A 20,756-nucleotide genomic window follows, 5' to 3' on the forward strand; every position below is an offset into this window, starting at 1 on the left:
TAGCCAGACGCCCTTCCGGGGAGCCTGTGCAGCCCGCCACTGCCAGGGTCCCGGGATCCAGGGACAACTCCCCCAGGAGAACGCACGGCGCGCCTCAGGCTGCAACGTCACGCCGGCCTCTGCCGCCCGCAGGCCCACCCCACACTCGGTGACCCTCCCTACCCCCCGGCCTGAGTGAGCCAGAGCCTCCGAATCAGCGGCTCCTTTAACCCCGTCCTGTCTGAGCAAAGAACAGACGCCCTCCGGCGACCTACACGCACAGGCGGGGCCAAATCCAAAGCTGAGCCCCTGGGAACTGTGAGAACAAAGAAGAGAAAGGGAAATCTCTCCCAGCAGCCTCAGAAGCAGCGGATTAAAGCTCCACAATCAACTTGATATACCCTGCATCTGTGGAATACCTGAATAGACAACGAATCATCCCAAATTAAGGAGCCCTGTGGATGAAACGCTCTTGGTGCTGCAGCCAGGAGTCAGTGCTGTGCCTCTGAGGTGGGAGAGCCAACTTCAGGACACTGGTCCACAAGAGGCCTCCCAGCTGCACATAGTATCAAACAGCAAAAATTTCCGAGAGATCTCCATCTCAACGCCAGCACCCAGCTTCACTCAACGACCAGCAAGCTACAGTGCTGGACATCCTATGCCAAACAACTAGCAAGACAGGAACACAACCCCACCCATTAGCAGAGAGGCTGCCCAAAATCATAATAAGTCTACAGACACCCCAAAACACACCACCAGACGTGGACCTGCCCACCAGAAAGACAAGATCCAGCCTCATCCACCAGAACACAGGCACTAGTCCCCTCCACCAGGAAGCCTACACAACTCACTGAACCAACCTTAGCCACTGGGGACAGACACAAAAAACAACAGGAACTATGAACCTTCAGCCTGCAAAAAAGGAGATCCCAAACACAGTAAGATAAGCAAAATGAAAAGACAGAAAAACACACAGCAGATGAAGGAGCAAGATAAAAACCCACCAGACCTAACAAATGAAGAGGAAATAGGCAATCTACCTGAAAAAGAATTCAGAATAATGATAGTAAGGTTGATCCGAAATCTTGGAGATAGAGTGGACAATAGAATGGACAAAATGCAAGAATCAGTTAACAAGGATCTAGAAGAACTAAAGATGAAACAAGCAATGATGAACAACACAATAAATGAAATTAAAAGTACTCTAGATGGGATCAATAGCAGAATAACTGAGGCAGAAGAACGGATAAGTGACCTGGAAGATAAAATAGTGGAAATAACTACTGCAGAGCAGAATAAAGAAAAAAGAATGAAAAGAACTGAGGACAGTCTCAGAGACCTCTGGGACAACATTAAACGTACCAACATTCGAATTATAGGGGTTCCAGAAGAAGAAGAGAAAAAGAAAGAGACTGAGAAGATATTTGAAGAGATTATAGTTGAAAACTTCCCTAATATGGGAAAGGAAATAGTTAATCAAGTCCAGGAAGCACAGAGAGTCCCATACAGGATAAATCCAAGGAGAAATATGCCAAGACACATATTAATCAAACTGTCAAAAATTAAATACAAAGAAAACATATTAAAAGCAGCAAGGGAAAAATAACACACAAGGGAATCCCCATAAGGTTAACAGCTGATCTTTCAGCAAAAACTCTGCAAGCCAGAAGGGAGTGGCAGGACATATTGAAAGTGTTGAAGGAGAAAAACCTGCAACCAAGATTACTCTACCCAGCAAGGATCTCATTCAGATTTGATGGAGAAATTAAAACCTTTAGAGACAAGCAAAAGCTGAGAGAGTTCAGCACCACCAAACCAGCTCTACAACAACTGCTAAAGGAACTTCCCTAGGCAAGAAACACAAAAGAAGGAAAAGACCTACAATAACAAACCCAAAACAATTAAGAAAATGGGAATGGGAACACACATATCGATAATTATCTTAAATGTAAATGGACTAAATGCTCCCACCAAAAGACACAGATTGGCTGAATGGATACAAAAACAAGACCCATATATTTGCTGTCTACAAGAGACCCACTTCAGACCTAGAGACACATACAGACTGAAAGTAAGGGGATGGAAAAAGGTATTTCATGCAAATGGAAACCAAAAGAAAGCTGGAGTAGCAATTCTCATATCAGACAAAATAGACTTTAAAACAAAGACTATTAGAAGAGACAAAGAAGGACACTACATAATGATCAAGGGATCGATCCAAGAGGAAGATATAACAATTGTAAATATTTTTGCACCCAACATAGGTGCACCTCAATACATAAGGCAAATACTGACAACCATAAAAGGGGAAATCGACAGTAACACATTCATAGTAGGGGATTTTAACACCCCACTTTCACCAATGGACAGATCATCCAAAATGAAAAGAAATAAGGAAACACAAGCTTTAATGATACATTAAATGAGATGGAGTTAATTGATATTTATAGGACATTCCATCCAAAAACAACAGAATACACATTTTTCTCAAGTGCTCATGGAACATTCTCCAGGATAGATCATATCTTGGGTCACAAATCAAGCCTTGGTAAATTTAAGAAAATTGAAATTGTATCAAGTATCTTTTCCGACCACAACGCTATGAGACTCGATATCAATTACAGGAGAAGATCTGTAAAAAATACAAACACATGGAGGCTAAACAATACACTACTTAATAACGAAGTGATCACTGAAGAAATCAAAGAGGAAATCAAAAAATACCTAGAAACAAATGACAATGGAGACACGACGACTCAAAATCTATGGGATGCAGCAAAAGCAGTTCTAAGAGGGAAGTTTATAGCAATACAATCTTACCTTAAGAAACAGGAAACATCTCGAATAAACAACCTAACCTTGCACCTAAAGCAATTAGAGAAAGAAGAACAAAAAAACCCCAAAGTTAGCAGGAGGAAAGAAATCATAAAAATCAGATCAGAAATAAATGAAAAACAAATGAAAGAAACGATAGCAAAGATCAATAAAACTAAAAGCTTGTTCTTTGAAAGGATAAACAAAATTGATAAACCATTAGCCAGACTCATCAAGAAAAAAAGGGAGAAGACTCAAACCAATAGAATTAGAAATGAAAAAGGAGAAGTAACAACTGACACTGCAGAAATACAAAAGATCATGAGAGATTACTACAAGCAACTCTATGCCAATAAAATGGACAACCTGGAAGAAATGGACAAATTCTTAGAAAGGCACAACCTGCCAAGACTGAATCAGGAAGAAATAGAAAATATGAACAGACCAATCACAAGCACTGAAATTGAAACTGTGATTAAAAATCTTCCAACAAGCAAAAGCCCAGGACCAGATGGCTTCACAGGCGAATTCTATCAAACATTTAGAGAAGAACCATCACCTATCCTTCTCATACTCTTCCAAAATATAGCAGAGGGAGGAACACTCCCCAACTCATTCTACGAGGCCACCATCACCCTGATACCAAAACCAGACAAGGATGTCACAAAGAAAGAAAACTACAGGCCGATATCACTGATGAACATAGATGCAAAGATCCTCAACAAAATACTAGCAAACAGAATCCAACAGCACATTAAACGGATCATACACCATGATCAAGTGGGGTTTATTCCAGGAATGCAAGGATTCTTCAATATACGCAAATCAATCAACGTGATACACCATATTAACAAATTGAAGGAGAAAAACCATATGATCATCTCAATAGATGCAGAGAAAGCTTTTGACAAAATTCAACACCCATTTATGATAAAAACCCTGCAGAAAGTAGGCATAGAGGGAACTTTCCTCAACATAATAAAGGCCATGTATGATAAACCCACAGCCAACATCGTCCTCAATGGTGAAAAACTGAAAGCATTTCCACTAAGATCAGGAACAAGACAAGGTTGCCCACTCTCACCACTCTTATTCAACATAGTTTTGGAAGTTTTAGCCACAGCAATCAGAGAAGAAAAGGAAATAAAAGGAATCCAAATCGGAAAAGAAGTAGTAAAGCTGTCACTGTTTGCAGATGACATGATACTATACATAGAGAATCCTAAAGATACTACCAGAAAACTACTAGAGCTAATCAATGAATTTGGTAAAGTAGCAGGATACAAAATTAATGCACAGAAATCTCTGGCATTCCTATACACTAAGGATGAAAAATCTGAAAGTGAAATCAAGAAAACACTCCCATTTACCATTGCAACAAAAAGAATAAAATACCTAGGAATAAACCTACCTAAGGAGACAAAAGACCTGTATGCAGAAAATTATAAGACACTGATGAAAGAAATTAAAGATGATACAAATAGATGGAGAGATATACCATGTTCTTGGATTGGAAGAATCAACATTGTGAAAATGACTCTACTACCCAAAGCAATCTACAGATTTAATGCAATCCCTATGAAACTACCACTGGCATTTTTCACAGAACTAGAACAAAAAATTTCACAATTTGTATGGAAACACAAAAGACCCCGAATAGCCAAAGCAATCTTGAGAAGGAAAGAAGGAACTGGAGGAATCAGGCTCCCTGACTTCAGACTATACTACAAAGCTACAGTAATCAAGACAGTATCGTACTGGCACAAAAACAGAAATATAGATCAATGGAACAGGATAGAAAGCCCAGAGATAAACCCACGCACATATGGTCACCTTATCTTTGACAAAGGAGGCAGAAATGTACAGTGGAGAAAGGACAGCCTATTCAATAAGTGGTGCTGGGAAAACTGGACAGCTACATGTAAAAGTATGAGATTAGATCACTCCCTAACACCATACACAAAAATAAGCTCAAAATGGATTAAAGACCTAAATGTAAGGCCAGAAACTATCGAACTCTTAGAGGAAAACATAGGCAGAACACTCTATGACATAAATCACAGCAAGGTCCTTTTTGACCCACCTCCTAGAGAAATGGAAATAAAAACAAAAGTAAACAAATGGGACCTAATGAAACTTAAAAGCTTTTGCGCAGCAAAGGAAACCATAAAGAAGACCAAAAGACAACCCTCAGAATGGGAGAAAATATTTGCAAATGAATCAACTGACAAAGGATTAATCTCCAAAATTTATAAGCAGCTCATGCAGCTTAATAACAAAAAAACAAACAACCCAATCCAAAAATGGGCAGAAGACCTAAATAGACATTTCTCCAAAGAAGATATACAGAGTGCCAACAAACACATGAAAGAATGCTCAACATCACTAATCATTAGAGAAAATCAAAACTACAATGAGATATCATCTCACACCAGTCAGAATGGCCATCATCAAAAAATCTAGAAACAATAAATGCTGGAGAGGGTGTGGAGAAAAGGGAACCCTCTTGCACTCTTGGTGGGAATGTAAATTGATATAGCCACTGTGGGGAACAGTATGGAGGTTCCTTAAAAAGCTACAAATAGAACTACCATATGACCCAGCAATCCCACTACTGGGCATATACCCTGAGAAAATCATAATTCAAAAAGAGTCGTGTACCAAAATGTTCATTGCAGCTCTATTTACAATAGCCCAGAGATGGAAACAACCTAAGTGTCCATCATCGGATGAATGGATAAAGAAGATGTGGCACATATATACAATGGAATATTACTCAGCCATAAAAAGAGACAAAATTGAGCTATTTGTAATGAGGTGGATAGACCTAGAGTCTGTCATACAGAGTGAAGTAAGTCAGAAAGAGAGAGACAAATACTGTATGCTAACACATATATATGGAATTTAAGGAGAAAAAAAAAAAATCATGAAAAACCTAGGGGTGAAACAGGAATAAAGACACAGACTTACTAGAGAATGGACTTGAGGCTATGGGGAGGGGGAAGGGTAAACGGTGACAAAGCGATAAAGAGGCATGGATATATATACACTACCAAAGGTAAGGTAGATAGCTAGTGGGAAGCAGCCGCATAGCACAGGGAGATCAGCTCGGTGCTTTGTGACCGCCTGGAGGGGTGGGATAGGGAGGGTGGGAGGGAGGGAGACGCAAGCGGGAAGAGATATGGGAACATATGTATATATATAACTGATTCATTTTGTTGTGAAGCTGAAACTAACATACCATTGTAAAGCAATTATACTCCAATAAAGATGTTTAAAAAAAAAAAAAAACTACAGTGAGATATCATCTCATGCCAGTCAGAATGGCCATCATAAAAAAAAAAAAAAAAGAAAAAGAAAAAAAGAAATGTTCTGTATCTCAACCTGGGTAGTGGTTCCATAAGTGTAAACATAGGCAAAAATTCAATGAGCTACACACCTTGACCTACGCATTTTATCGTATGTAAACCATACCTCAATTTAAAAAGGAAAAGCATCCAATACAAGTAAGGTACTGTAACCAGAAATCAAGGATAAGAATCATGAAATCAGAACATGTTAGAAAAAAAAACAGACCTTTCCAGGATCTAGCACAGCACTGTACATCGAGTAGATGGCTAAACAAGTATTTATTGTAAAAGTTTAGTAAGAATATCCTAGGTGGTTTGGAAGATCCCTTCTGAACTAATTAGAACTTTTAATGTGACTATTTTTCAGAATATTCCAAATATAGATAGGCTCAGCCTATAAAATAGCCTCCAAAAGATGGACATTATAGGTCTAGAAAAGCTATGCCTCAAAACACAAAGAAAATACAATTGTCTTAACTCTGAGTACAGATTTAAGAAATCTCCTTATCTAAAGAAAGCAGTCCATTCTCAACACTTTACAACCACTGACAGTACAAATCTATCTATGGTCTTCTAGGGGGAAAAAAAAAAAAAAAAAAACTACTTACGGTTACCGGAGGATGGGGGTGGGGATAAATTGGGAAATTGGGATGGACATATGCACACTGCTATACACATAAAATAGATAACTATTAAGAAGCTACTGTATATCACAGGGGACCCTACTCAATACTCTGTGATGGTCTATAGGGGAAAAGAATCTTAAAAGAAAAAAAAAGGGTGGATATACGTGTATGTATAACTGATTCACTTTGCTGTACACCTGAAACTAACACAACATTGTAAATCAACTATACTCCAACAAAAATCAAAAAAAAGAAAAACAAAAAAAAAACCTGGGTTGGCAAGGCAGTCCTTCTTAACTTCCCTCAGAGATTCTCTATCCTACCTCAAATTGTCAGTGACATTGCCCTAAGACTCGATCACAAGCATAAGATATAGGGCGATGTCAGGGATATTATCTCCTGGAAGAATAACATATTTATCTAGCTCTATGTGGAACTTCTAGATATAACAGAAACCAGGAAATGTAAATAAGGAAATTAAGGGTCTAGAAATCAAAGTAATAAAGTTGAAAGTATTCTTAACTAAACAGCAATCTTTAAATGAAGTTAATGTGTATGGTGTGAGAAGAAACTGAAGAATAAAGTTAGGGAATCTAGACCACTTACAACCTCAGTTTTCCATCCTGAGATTTTAAACCTAACGAGACACCCAAGAGCCCAACTGTCTGTAGAACTGAGAAAAACATTGTAATCTGAATTGACCATGAGATTATCCTGGTAGAGATTTTTTTAAGTGTCTCGCAAGAAAAGATTATATTTATCTATAATCAGAGATATTTGGTTACAAAATTTTAATTTAAATTCCTTGACATGTAGCACCATTTCTCCTTTAATATTATCTTCGTGATTTTGATCATCAGATAATATGGGAGATACTTTAAGAGAGTTACTAACTACAAGCTGCTTAGCATAAAATATCAACATGTCAAGAATTGTCCTGGGAAATGACTTGAGACACCCAGTTATTGGGTTGCTAATTCACATTTGTTTTGTGAACCAAACAAATTCTCTACCATTTTGTTATTTGCATTCTAATGGAAAAGTAAGCAAAAAAGCAATAAAATAAATAGCATAATTACTGATAATAATAAATGTACTAGCAAGAAAATAGAGCAGGTTAAGAGGTAGAAACTGAAAGGTGGGAATTTAATAGGGTAGCAAAAGAAGGGCCTCTGCTAGAAGGTGACATTCGGGTAGAGACCAACAAGGACAGGGAAAAACCAGCACCAGCATGTGAACATCTAGAAGATAAAATTCCAGGCAGAGAAATAGTCAGTGATCCTGAAGTGGGGACAAACCTGATCATTTAGAGGAACAGAAAGTCGGCTAATATGACTAGAACATAGTGAGGGATAATGAAAGCGGTAGGGGATATGGTGAAACAATAAAAACCATGAGACAAAGAGCCTGAAGAACCAAACAGGTAAGCAAAGGGAAAGGATTTGTCTTTTGTTTTCAGTATAATGAGAAGCCACTGGAAATTTTTAAGCAGGGAAATGACATGACATATTTTCTATGAGACTAATATATTCTAGACATATACAAGCATTACCTCAGCTAGCAACTAGTTGAGTTGTGTATCTCTGCAAGGAGACCCAAAGCTGACTAGAGCCTATGCCCCCTTGTGTAATCAGTGTAGAGATAAAGTGAATGAATATTTTATTCATTCAACCACTTCATAGATGGTCTCTATGTCCCTATGTGAGTGATGAATTAGGCAAGGTTTATGCCTATGTTCTAGCAGGATAAGGTAAATATTAAATCAACGATAGTAGGAGATAGTGCAATGAAGAGTGCCAGAAGGATGCTGAAGCAAGACACCTCCATACTTAAAGTAGAAAGAGAGCTTTCAGCTGACATAATCAGGTAAATCTTCATGGAAAAGTTGTACTTGAGATGGACATTTCGTGAGCCAAGTGATAGAGAAGATATGGGGAAAATTAATGTCCATTATTTACAAATTGGATTACAGCTTCAGCTGGGGCTCTCATCTTTGTATCTTTTTTTTTTTTCCATGAAGAACTAAGTAACAATGAGGGAAATAGTTAACAAAATCTAAGAAGTCCATAAATATACCTCTGCTCAAAGAAGTATTTTTCTATGTAATATAATAGAGAACCAAATCCATGGAGTCCCCTGAGATGAGCCATTGAGTTGGTTTTGGAACCAGGATTAAAGTCCAGGTTTATTTTGCCCTCTGTCGGTTATTCTCTAGATAGCTGATCATGTCTCTTTGTTTTCAGTTTTATTCCAATCTCCAGGTATTTTATTGAGCTCAAGCTCTATATTGCTATATATTCAGTATTTTCTCTAAACTACCAAGTAATTGGAACTTAATTTGGAAAATGATGTACAATAATAAAATTGCATTAATGATATTCCCCACCATGCTATTAACTTTTATGCTTTATAGCCATGCAGTGAAACTGGGGCATGGTTACTAGGTAAGCCGTTCCATGCTAAGTAAGCCATTGCACTAAATTACTTCCCTTCGGTGAAGAAAGATTCACCAGCATAGCCTCATTAAGGAACAAAACAGTCAGGGAAAAAAAAAATGCCGTCTTTGGCTTCATCAAAAGAGGCCCACCTGGGGCTTCCCTGGTGGCGCAGTGGTTGAGAGTCCGCCTGCCGATGCAGGGGACACGGGTTCGTACCCCGGTCTGGGAAGATCCCACATGCCGAGGAGCGGCTGGGACCGTGAGCCATGGCCGCTGAGCCTGCGCATCCGGAGACTGTGCTCCGCAATGGGAGAGGCCGCAACAGTGAGAAGCCCGCGTGCCGCAAAAAAAAAAAAAAAAAAAAAGGCCCACCATGTTTATTTTGAAACACTCAGTCACTACTTGCTGGCCAGTCGCCAAGTTTTTTCATGCGTTTTTGCATTGGCACCAACCTTCTGTTATTAAATTCATATTTTTCTTAAGCATTAGCTTCAGGATGAGGTGCTTTAAAAAAAAATTCAACACTATACTCAGCATCAACTGTAACTAGCTGTCTGAGAGAAGAAATGATTACATTTATGATTTTTTGGCCCTTAATGCACAAGGGATGATCCAGCATCATGGGACATACCCTTGTGGTCCTTCCTCCCTGCCCTGCCTCTAAGAATACATCAGAACAGTGGGAACCCCTGGCTGTGCCATTGCTCACACAGCTGGCAAATGGCAAAGATCATCTTGCAGAGCTCACAGGGTCATTATTTGGAGAAGCAGTTCAACATTCCTGCAGCTCCTGTGGGGTATTGCCTCTATGGATTTACTCCCTATCTCTGTCATGTCGACACTCATCCATGACCTGTGTTTTCCAGATTCATACCTCTGCTCCTATTGAATGGCTCCTACAGAACTTGAAACACAGCTAATCAGATTCTATTCAGGGAAATTTTTAAAGTGCCAAGACTTTTGTTTAATACTGAAAAATATGGATGTGTTTAGAAACTGACCTGATGGTATTATTGGGAATATAAGGGAAGTGGAAGTAAAACAGTTATGTGTCCTCATTTGACTATAAAGATGAGGTGAGATGTATAAGTCTCACACTGTATTAATTTCAGAGTAATTATTAACCATCTAGTAACCATTTTAGTGAGTATTCATATAAAAATAAAGGTTAAAATTTCATTTATCAAAAACAAAGTGGAAGGAAGTCTTAACTGCCACACAGGCAAAATTGTTAATTCATTGAGTTAGAATGTATTGAATGTGTACCACCTGCTGGAGACAATGCAACTCACTATGGATACATAGATGACTAAGGCATATCCCTATATAAACTTAAAATCTAGTGGGAGAGAGAGATAGAGACTACTAAACAGGTAAATTAATCTATGACGTGGTAAATGTGATGAATATTTGTTTAGTTCTCACTGTGCCCAGGACGTCAGACAACAAATGGTGAATAGTTACACAGACACCCTGAGACATTGTTTCTGCCTGAGGAATATGCATCTGACTGTTGGGTATATTATTGGAGTGGAGAGAGGTTTGGGTGGGGAGATATCAGAAGAGTTCTCCAGACACCTGTGTGAGTAAGATCATTAAGGACAGATAGGGTGGTGGTTACCAGACTAGAGGAAGGTGTATTTGAGATAGGCCATAAAAAAAGAATCTCAGAACTTAATAAAGGAAAGAAATCAATGGCGGCCCTGTAGAGTCAGTTTAGAGGAATAGGCAGGTAGCTTTGCTGCTGACTGTGATGGCAAAATGACAAATTCCCTTGTAGTGTTGCCATATTAATCTGCCCGTGTCAGGGCTAGGTAGAACATAATATGTACAGGGTCATCTGAAAGCTACTGTGATGTTATCTCCTCCTCTATATTCTACGTGCTTCTGATACACCTGTACCCCCAAGGCATTTCCTCATCTGCCCATCATGGTGCCTTTAGAAATGTATTAGCTCAGATATACATTATATCTCCAAAGTCCCTCCAAAGAGTATAAAAAATCCTAGGACAGAGCAACATATGAAGGCATTTCTAAATCTTAACACCTTAATGATACAGATTGTTGATTGGTAAGTGAGCTACCTAGCAGAGAGGTGTATGTTGAACATGGGCAGGCAGGGGTTGTATCTGAAGCATAGATGACCCTGAAGGAATGAACATCAGAATGAAATGGAAGAAAATAATGAAAAAAATTAAAATGACTTCTTCTTGGGGGAGTCAGGAAGGACAAGCGTATCAAATCACTGAGGAGGCCTCAATGCCATTACAACATTCTTATTTGTACTTAAAAGTCGGTAATGAATGTCATCTGAAGCTGGAATCAGAACTGGGCCTGGAGCAGATTTCATGCCTTCTTTCCAGGTGTCACTACATACCGTATAATTGTAAGTCTGGGGAAAAAGGGAAAAAATATAAAAAGTTTAATCCTTAAAGACAAAAAAAGAATGTCAGAATTTTCTTTTTAGGTTTTGCCATATGTGTCTTTCCTGGAAGCAGTTCCTTTTAAAGACAGAATTACCGTGGCACACATGGATGCCGCCCACACAGGTAGTCTTTCCCACTCACAGGAAATACAGAGACATTCAATATAAGTGCATAAATCCTACCGTTGGAATGATATCTATAAATGTGACATTTCCCCAATGTAACTGTTGGTAGACATGTCTGAGAAGAAGTAAAACTACTCTGAGCCTAGTTTCCCTCCTGGTATCTTAAATTTAACATTTTGAATCCAAGATGTTTCCCTTATTAAATTTCTTTTCAAAGTAGAGCACTATAAATACCATAGAAGCAGACTCTACCTCTTCAGCATTGTTAGAGGCAGGCCCTTAGCCATCTCCGTGGTACTGTACATGTGGCTGGGTCCAGTAAAAGGCAGTAAAGTGATGCCATGGGCCACTTGGAGATTTGACTCAGGCTTTCTTGCCTCACCCAGAAGGTTGAATTCTCTGGACTCAGGTGAGCCTACATGCTGGATTCAGGGGCATCCAAATTTTGTATAATGCCTTAATATACCTCCCAGAGACATCTAGTATGAGAGAGATTCTCTGAGACTTTCTTAGAGCTATTCAGAGTTCCTGAATAGGATTTTTAAATCTCCTGAGTTGGTCCTAGAGAGTGGGATTAGGGAAGAGTCATCATTGAATAAATCCACTTCTCTGTCACAGCCTAGTGCAGGGTTTCTCAATCTCAGCATTATTGCTACTTGGGATCAGATAATTCTTTGTTGTGCTGTGCACTGTAGAATGTTCAGTAGCATCCCTGGCCTCTACCCACTAGATACCAGTAGCATCACTCCCGTCCAGTTGTGACAACTAAATATTTCTCCAGATAGTGTCAAATATCCTCTGGGAGCAGGGGAGGGAGCACAAAATTGCCCCCAGTTGAAAACCACGAGTCTAGTGAAAGTATGAAGAAAAAGATTTTAAGGTAGCAAGAGGCATGAATCAGGTTATGATTCTAGGATCTCGCTCTGTAAGAAACACAAATGACTACTCTAATCGAGCACCCCCAGTCATGTGTTGTCATCATTCCCTAGGCATGTCCTTACTTAGCTATTACCATTAACGTATTATAATCCCTGTTTTTTTTTATTTGACTTGCCCATTATATTACATATCGTGGGAATTTAATAAATGTTAGTGAGTTTATGGATGAATATGGTGGATAAAGTGTAAGATTGATTATATGTTTGTGTCTGTGGTGCCACCTCTGGTGTTTCCTCTTCCAAGGACCTTTGCAGAACCAGGTGTGCAACAGTGGAGGCAGGGCAGGCTATTTAAAAAAAAAAAAAGACGCTTCCTTAGCTGTCAGTTCTTCCAAGTGATATTCCTTATTATCTATTATTCAGTGCTTGCCATGTGCTAAACATCCTACCATCTGCCAACACAGTGCACTGTAAATAGACTTTTCGTAAGCATTTTACAGTGTGAGGAGAAAATTGATCATTACTTCAAATGGAAAATTCCTCTTATGAGTAAACTGATAAAGAAATTAAATAATAAAATGAAGAAAGGGTTACAGAATTCTGGGTAAGGTACTTTCCCTCTTCCCACCTCACCAGCCAGTGCTCACTGGTTCCAGATTATGAATGATAAGGGTGCGTCCATTTGGTGTCCAGAGATCTTGAAGGTTCTAGTATTGTAAGATTATGTGGGGAGTATAGATACATAAGTATGGGGCTTCAGCTCCATACCGATGGTGAAGGCTGTGTCTTTGTACCATCTTCTTTGTGGGCACTTTGACAGTTAATATTGGTGAGTGCCTATGATGACAGGGCCCAGAGAGGCACTTGTTAAGGACATCTCACCTAGTACTCACAACAGCCTTGCAAGATAGGTATATCATTCGTAATTTTCAGATGAGGCTGAAATTTTTTAGGAAGAGGCAGAGCTGGGATTCAAAAGACATCTAACAGCTCCAAAGTTCTTTCTTCTACATCCCAGCAACACTGTCTCTTTTTATTTAATCAGCCATCCTATCTTATGGTTCAGTGCCGTGCCAGGTGTTTTGAATAAAAAGAGCATCATCATGGTGCCTACTTCCAAAGATGTCACGGCCTAAAATGGGAAAGTGGTAGGAATAGGTACACAGACAAACCTAATACACTTAAAATTTATATAAAGTAAGTATGTACAAAATGCTTAAATTGTGTAAAATGATGGAAAAGATACTGGTTCTCATTCATCACTCTAAGAAGCATAGAGTTCTCTGTCTATAAGTATGGTCAAGCTAATTAGAAAGCTCAGAGATTACACTTAATTCAGTAAGACTGGATACCTTCCTGTCCTCCTTTAGTAATTTAATAGGGAGTCAAAAAGAACTAATTACCTTTGCTTGGGGGAGGTAAGCTGTATTTCAACTTAGAGCCTTAATTCATCTTTTTACCCACAATGCTTGATGTTGCACATTTATTTTGTGGTTTCCATTTTAAGAGTTGACAGACAATAGTTACGTTGAGCAGTGGCAGAGGACACATGCCATGACACTACACACTGTAAATGCAAAGCAACACTGGGGAAAATTTGCAGGAAGATGACCAGCAAAGCACGTGTGAGATCCCATGCTCTCTCCCTGAGAAAAGGCCATGCCGGGACCACCTAAAAGGAGATGAACCGCCTCCCCACTCCTGTAACGTGGGACTTGTAGGCAACCGTGTAATTGTGGGCACTTCCTGGTCAAGGACGGGTCCTGTTAGAAAAGAGGCCTCCAGAGTTCCTTGTCTGGAAGAGCCATTTTCTGTTGAGCAAGTTCAAACCTGTTGAGCCAGCAGCTTGCTGGGAAGGGGATGAACTTGTTTTGGCATTGAAAGAATATTTGAAGGAATAATTTTCGGGCTCTTATCTGAACGTGGGAAATGGGCAAGGTGTCCCCTGTAGAGTTGATGCAGCTTTTGCTTCTCCAAGCTCACACTTCCTTAATTTCCCATCACCTCTTTTTTGTTTCTCCCCCACTCCCATTTATTTTTCAAGTCTCTGTTTTCTCTTGCTCCTTCTTTCTTCTTTTTGATGTTTGTCACTCTCCCTTTGGTTTTTGTTGCTGTCCCTATTCCTTAAAAATTTTATGAAGGCAGTTCTTCCCTTTATTTCAAAATGTGTTGATATTCAGTAGTGTTTCTTACAGTATTTCAAGCTGAACTAAAAAAATGTCGAGAAAAAGAAGAGTGCACTTGACTTTCTCAAACTTTCTAAAACTTCTGTTTGACAGCAGGAAAAAGGTTCAGGTCATTTCTTATTTTTATCTGAACAGTTTTCCCATCCAAATAGTCAGCATAAGGAATGTAAGAAGATTTAGGGGAATACAGTCATGGTCATGAATAATTCAAATATACATTAAGAATGCAGAACTTCTAGAGCAACCAGTACATTTTATAGAGAATATTGGAAGAACACTAGGGAATGGAAACAAATATCACCCCTTCTTATCATTTTTATTAAAAGGACACGCTGGGAAAAAAGCAGATTTTTTTTTTCCCAATTATAAATCATAAAGTATCCTGGAACCAGGACTCAGATCTTGTTTCTAAAAAGGGAAGTCAAATCGAACCACAGTAGCAAGCAGAACTTCTTGCTTTTCCACTGTTATCTTTTTATATCCATTCTTATGTACCGTAAGCAAGCTTTTTATAAACAATCAGACAAAATTCAGATTATTCATTCCAGACATCTGGACTTATTTCACTCTTGAAATAGATATATTTATTTTAGACACTTACTTTAGGAATATCAAGTTTTCAAGAAAATATGATTATTTCCATTTTAATAATAATAAACTAAACAGGAAGCAATTTTTTTAAAAGAGGGTTACTGAATTGTGGAGTGGTCCAATAATATTTTCTTCCAAAAGCTGGTGTGACCATGTTGTGCAGAGATTGCTGGCACCACATGCTATCATTACAGCCTTGATACACTCAGTACAATTAAAACCCTGAGTACATCATTATTTCTTTAACACCTGGTGCCACCTGTAATGACACCAACCACAGTGCTTAGCACAGACTAGATATTCAATAAATGTGTCTTCTCCTTCTTCTTTGAATCGGTCTTGCAAGTATTCATCTTTGACAGTCTTCAAAATGCCATCTATAATTTAACATAGAAAACTTCTTTTTCTTTTGTGGTTGACAAATAAGCAGACCTTGATTTCAGTCTCTGAAGCACCCTTTGACTACCATCTATTTGGGATCCGCCATCTTTTTAAAAGAAAAGATATATATCATAAATATTTTCAGTATTTAGCTCTAAAGTCCTTTTTTCTTTCTATAAGAGTGAAGTAAAAAATAAGTATTTTAAACCTTATCTAGGCCATTTTCTCTGAGTAAAAATTTACCTTGTAGGAGGCCTTATATATTCATTGGTATATGGTTAGGTGAGTTTTGTCATTAAAATCCTAGAAAGTAGATTAAAAATTTGAAAGTCCTAGGAGAGCCCTGGAATCTACCATATAATACATTGCTGTAACTAACTGAAATTAATGTGAGTGAAGTTACAGAGTTCTTGCTTTTTCTTCTCTAGTGAGATTCTGAGAAAGTCATCCAACCTGGAGAAGGACAGCAATTTATCACTCCAGAGCACTGAAGTTCCAGAAAAAAGGCACGCATCGCTGGGTAAGCCATCCTCTTCTGCCCGGTTTAGAACAGGCCTTTTGGAACAACCAGTAAAGGTCTAATCTTTAAAAGTTGTACTTTTAACTTTTCAAACAAAGATGGAAAGCCTAGAATATCCCTAAGAGATCTAAATATTTCCTTATGGTTGCCTGAGTGTGGTGGTGCAGTTATGCAAAGGTCTCGAGAAGAATTGGAAATGAAGTTCTTACTGAAGCACTCTCTAGGAGCAAAACCCTAAATGGTACTATCATAATGTTGAGAATTACACGCTTTCCCAGAATTGACTAGGGACTCTTCAGTTGCCTGCAATGAGATAACACTGGGATGGTTAGAATGCCCATCAATAAAAAATGTTGGATAGAATCTCAGAGATTTGTCCAAACTTTATATTTTACAGATGAGGAGTATGAGGCCCAACAAGGTTAAGCGCCCTCCCTGTCCCATCATCCAGCTGACCTGGTACTGGAGCAGCTGCCAAGATGGGACTCTTCTAGCTGTAGTTTTCTTCCTCCCACTCTACCACTCAGCATCACAGTCATTCAGCATGCTGTGTACTTCTTTCATTCACAGCTAGGCCAGTGGCCCTGAGACAGTAATGTGCAGAATACCCACAGGCTGAGCTCCCTGAACCGTATGTCCAGGTGCTTTTGCTGCAGATGGTCTTGAGAGACACTCGTTAGAAGCCACAAATTGAGAGTAAACTCTCAAAACAGCAGGACTGTTTTGTATTCATTGGCAAATATTTATTGGGTGCCTGCTATCATGTAGGCACTGTCTTAGGTACTGAAGATACATTAGTGAACAAAACAAAGATTCCTGTATGTCAGAATATGATGGGTGATATGGGGGAGAAAAGGAATACCTTTAAAAATGCCATGTGATATTTAAGATTCTATGATATTAACATTCCAATACAAGTTGATGGACCAAATGAAAAAAAGTCCTTTGTTATTGAAGTAGGAATATGGCAGTGAGTGGTTTTGAGGAGTTAACGTGCTGTTGTCAATGATCTCTGGGTGTTTGGCTGAGTGGTTACAGCACAGTAGAAATAAGATCATACTGTTGTGGTCCAGTAAGCTTTGCTTTGCTCAGTAGCCACAGATTGTGTTTCTTAGCCTGGCCAGTCATCTCACAAATGTATTGCTTTGGTCTAGAGGAATCAGTTGGTAAATTCTTCAGCCCAGTGAGCATTTTAACAAAGCCTAGGCCCCACTGATGTTAGGTCACTGTATCTTTGAATATTAAGATTCTTTGTTGTGAGGATAATAAAGTATTTCTGTACACAATTTATAAAAGTGAACACACTGGCTTAATGAACATCCATGCTATAGATCTGAACATACTCTTCCAGCTAATGCTCCTAACCAGGAACATTCTGCCACATTATAAATAGTACTGGATGAGGCCACTTTGGGAATTACTTAATTAGCATATACTGTAGTCTGGACTAATTGCTTTCTCCCATTTATTTGATCTGAAACACCATTCAAAAACCACTTTGGGGAGGAGAGAATTTATGATCCTAAGCAGATTTTAGCCTCCCAATTGAATAATTAAAAAAAAAACAAAAACATTATCACCAGATGTGCATTGGCAGATCCTTTGAACAGATGCTGGGTATAATGGATCTGTGGAGCTAGTGGAGGCACCTCAGATCCTCTAGGCCTGAACAGAAATGACTCAGTTTATTAGGCAATAATATTGGTGATAAAGTTTAATGATATAAACTGGAATGAAAGCCAATGACATCCAAAAATGATTGGAAAAAACCCCAAAGCAGACCAAAACCATCACAGTTTTATGTGAAAGGAAAAACTGATGGACTTTGCCATTTTGCCAATATGAAACTTTCATGGAAGATGCATATTTGAGCATATTCTTCCTGTGGAGTACATGAGAGCATAAGTGATATTTATGGATTCTTATGTGAACCTGCCTGTGTGTGTGTGTGTGTGTGTGTGTGTGTGTAGTATGCTAATCTCTTCTTTCTTTTACAACAGCCACAGTATTTCCTAGTCCACGTTCTGATTTGGAAAGTGATGGAACATATACTTTCAATGGTAGTCAAGTGCTTGCCTGGATCCTTAGTTTGGAAAAGGTAATTTCACTCAGTTTTGTATGGACTCCTAATAAAAAGCAGGTAAACAAATGCCTCTTAGATTAATAGAGGAATCTTCCAAATAGGAAGCGTATTCCCATTTGGAGTAATGTCTCCGGGAGATTCTTTTCTTGGGAGCTCTTTCATAAAAAGCTTAATTTTGAGGCATTCTAAATTCCTTAAGGTCTTGGATATTTATTTACTTCCCTGTTAAGTCCCTTAGTTGAACTTAAGATTTTCATTTAGTAAAAAATAGGGTGGCATTACATGTGATCTTTTAATTTCCTGAAGCAGGAAAGAAAAAATGCTGTGTGAAAGCAGATGAAACTTTAACACCCATCAGACTTGCTGCCTCATCTATACTAATAATGCTTTTGGAAAACTTAGAGCTGTAAAAAATATCTCCCCAGAGTAATAAAATCCCTTTCCTTAGCGTGGTTTAAAGCCTACCTATGGATTTCCGTCTGTTTACCAGTCTTCCACTTTAAGATTCCAGATTGCAAGATGATAAACATCATTTCTGTCGGAGGCGTAAACTGGCGACCTGTGAGCTGTATGTGTATGTGTGCACATACACAAGGCTTTTGAGAAACTGAATTTGAATGCCTTTAGGCAGAAGAGGTACTCTTCTGTCAGCTGCAATCCCCACTTTTCCTTATTGTCTTTTATCCAACCAGAGTCATACATTTAAGTTATTTGGCTGGCCGGGGGACATTTAAATCCTGCTTTACGTGCTCTTCAGAAATTAAGAGGAGATCGTTTTTAATATTTTGCCATGGAGAGACTACTACTCTCTCTCTCTTTCTCTGACTATCTATCACACACACACATAAGAATTTTTAATAATATATCCATGTCTTATGTAGTAGACGTTTCTTCCATCTGAAACATAGGGACATAACTCTGGTCTTTATTCATATATTCCTGTGACCATAACCACTGCTGCTTAATATGTGTCTATTAGTTCCCCTTGAATTAACATTCTGTATAACTGAGGCATCTTGATAAACTTGTTTATGTCAGTAAGCCAAAGAACAACCCAAAAATGGATGTCAGGAAAAGGCACCATACCTATCAAGGCAATTCAGCCAGTGCTGGTTGAAATATGACTTCCAGGGTCAGTCCAGTCTAGATTTTGAAAGTCTAGTTTATATAATAGTTGAGGTACCTAAAGCACCCTGTGTAGCTGAGGAAGCCCCACCATGTGCCCACGTAATTCCAGTATAAAGCCTCCACAAATCATGCTAGGGTGCAAACTAGGGAAAGTTATTTTATTCCATTCTATTTCTTCTATATTGGTTCCTAGAAGCAAACAGCCTTGAATTGTATAAGTTAAGTTCTTTAATAGCTAGAATAGCAGTGCTATCCTCAAAAATACCACTTTATTGTATTGAAACTCCCAGGGTCTCTTTCTCATATGGAATAAAATTTCAGAATTTTGTGAGGCAGCACAGAGTCATGTATCCGATGGAGATAAGTCAAAAATGAATTTTCTATGTATAGATACATATTTTCAGAGTAGTTGGAGCAGAAAAGGGATGTAAAAATCAGGATCACATATTGATGCCTCTGTCAGCAATCTCTCTGATTCCTTTTTCTTTCTTTTTTTTTTTTTTCTTTTTCTTTCTGTTTACTGCTTTCTGCAACCCTTGCAAGAATAAGTAGAGAAATCATTCTGGGGTGAGTTTATATGTAATGTTAAGAAAGAGTTGTGGATGAATGACTAGAAGACCTGGCACTTAGAGTATCTCCTGGAATAAGTGGAGCCTGTCTTGTTTCATTACATTTAGAAGTTGAATCACTGGAAGGTAGAGTGTAGATTTTGTGATATAAAGGGAGGATGAAGTTAGCTAGCCCTCACCTCACAGCTTATAGTAATTAATTACTAGGAAGGATGCATTAAATATTGCAACTAACTGTAATTGGCTCTATAAATATCTAAACAACTTAATGGTGAATGTGATCAATATTATAGATGAAAATAGTGCTGCATCTGTTAACTGGTCTGTACTGTGAAATATATGGGGGACTTCCATTGTGAAAATGCTTTCCAATTATTGCCTTTGATAATTATATGCTTGTATGTATTTTCATATATGTGTTTTCTTTTTTCTTTATATGCATAATTCTTAAATGAAATAATTGCTTTGCAGATGAAACATAATCCATGTTTTTCCACTTCTCTAAACAAACACTATTGGTCTTGAGACTAGACTCTGAAACTCTTCCTTTTTGGAATTCTTCCAAAGATCCTGGCCAATTTCCCATGAAGTGTCACAAATTATTAGGACACCTAAGTCTCTGCTGTTAAATGTCCAGGAAAAGCTTAAGATTTTTAAGCCTG

The 20,756-nt window shown here is 38.5% G+C and overlaps 1 protein-coding gene across 1 annotated transcript in view; it reads left to right on the forward strand.

Annotated features, from left to right (window-relative positions):
- ABCA12 (ATP binding cassette subfamily A member 12) overlaps positions 1-20,756 on the forward strand; it is a 187,779-nt gene that overhangs the window by 59,953 nt on the left and 107,070 nt on the right. The window contains exons 4-5 of the mRNA XM_067740694.1: positions 16,223-16,314; positions 18,315-18,412. Of these exons, the coding sequence (XP_067596795.1) occupies positions 16,223-16,314; positions 18,315-18,412 (190 nt within the window). The remainder of the gene's footprint in view (positions 1-16,222; positions 16,315-18,314; positions 18,413-20,756) is intronic.

Source organism: Pseudorca crassidens, chromosome 6, assembly GCF_039906515.1.
Source record: "Pseudorca crassidens isolate mPseCra1 chromosome 6, mPseCra1.hap1, whole genome shotgun sequence".
Taxonomy (NCBI): domain Eukaryota; kingdom Metazoa; phylum Chordata; class Mammalia; order Artiodactyla; family Delphinidae; genus Pseudorca; species Pseudorca crassidens.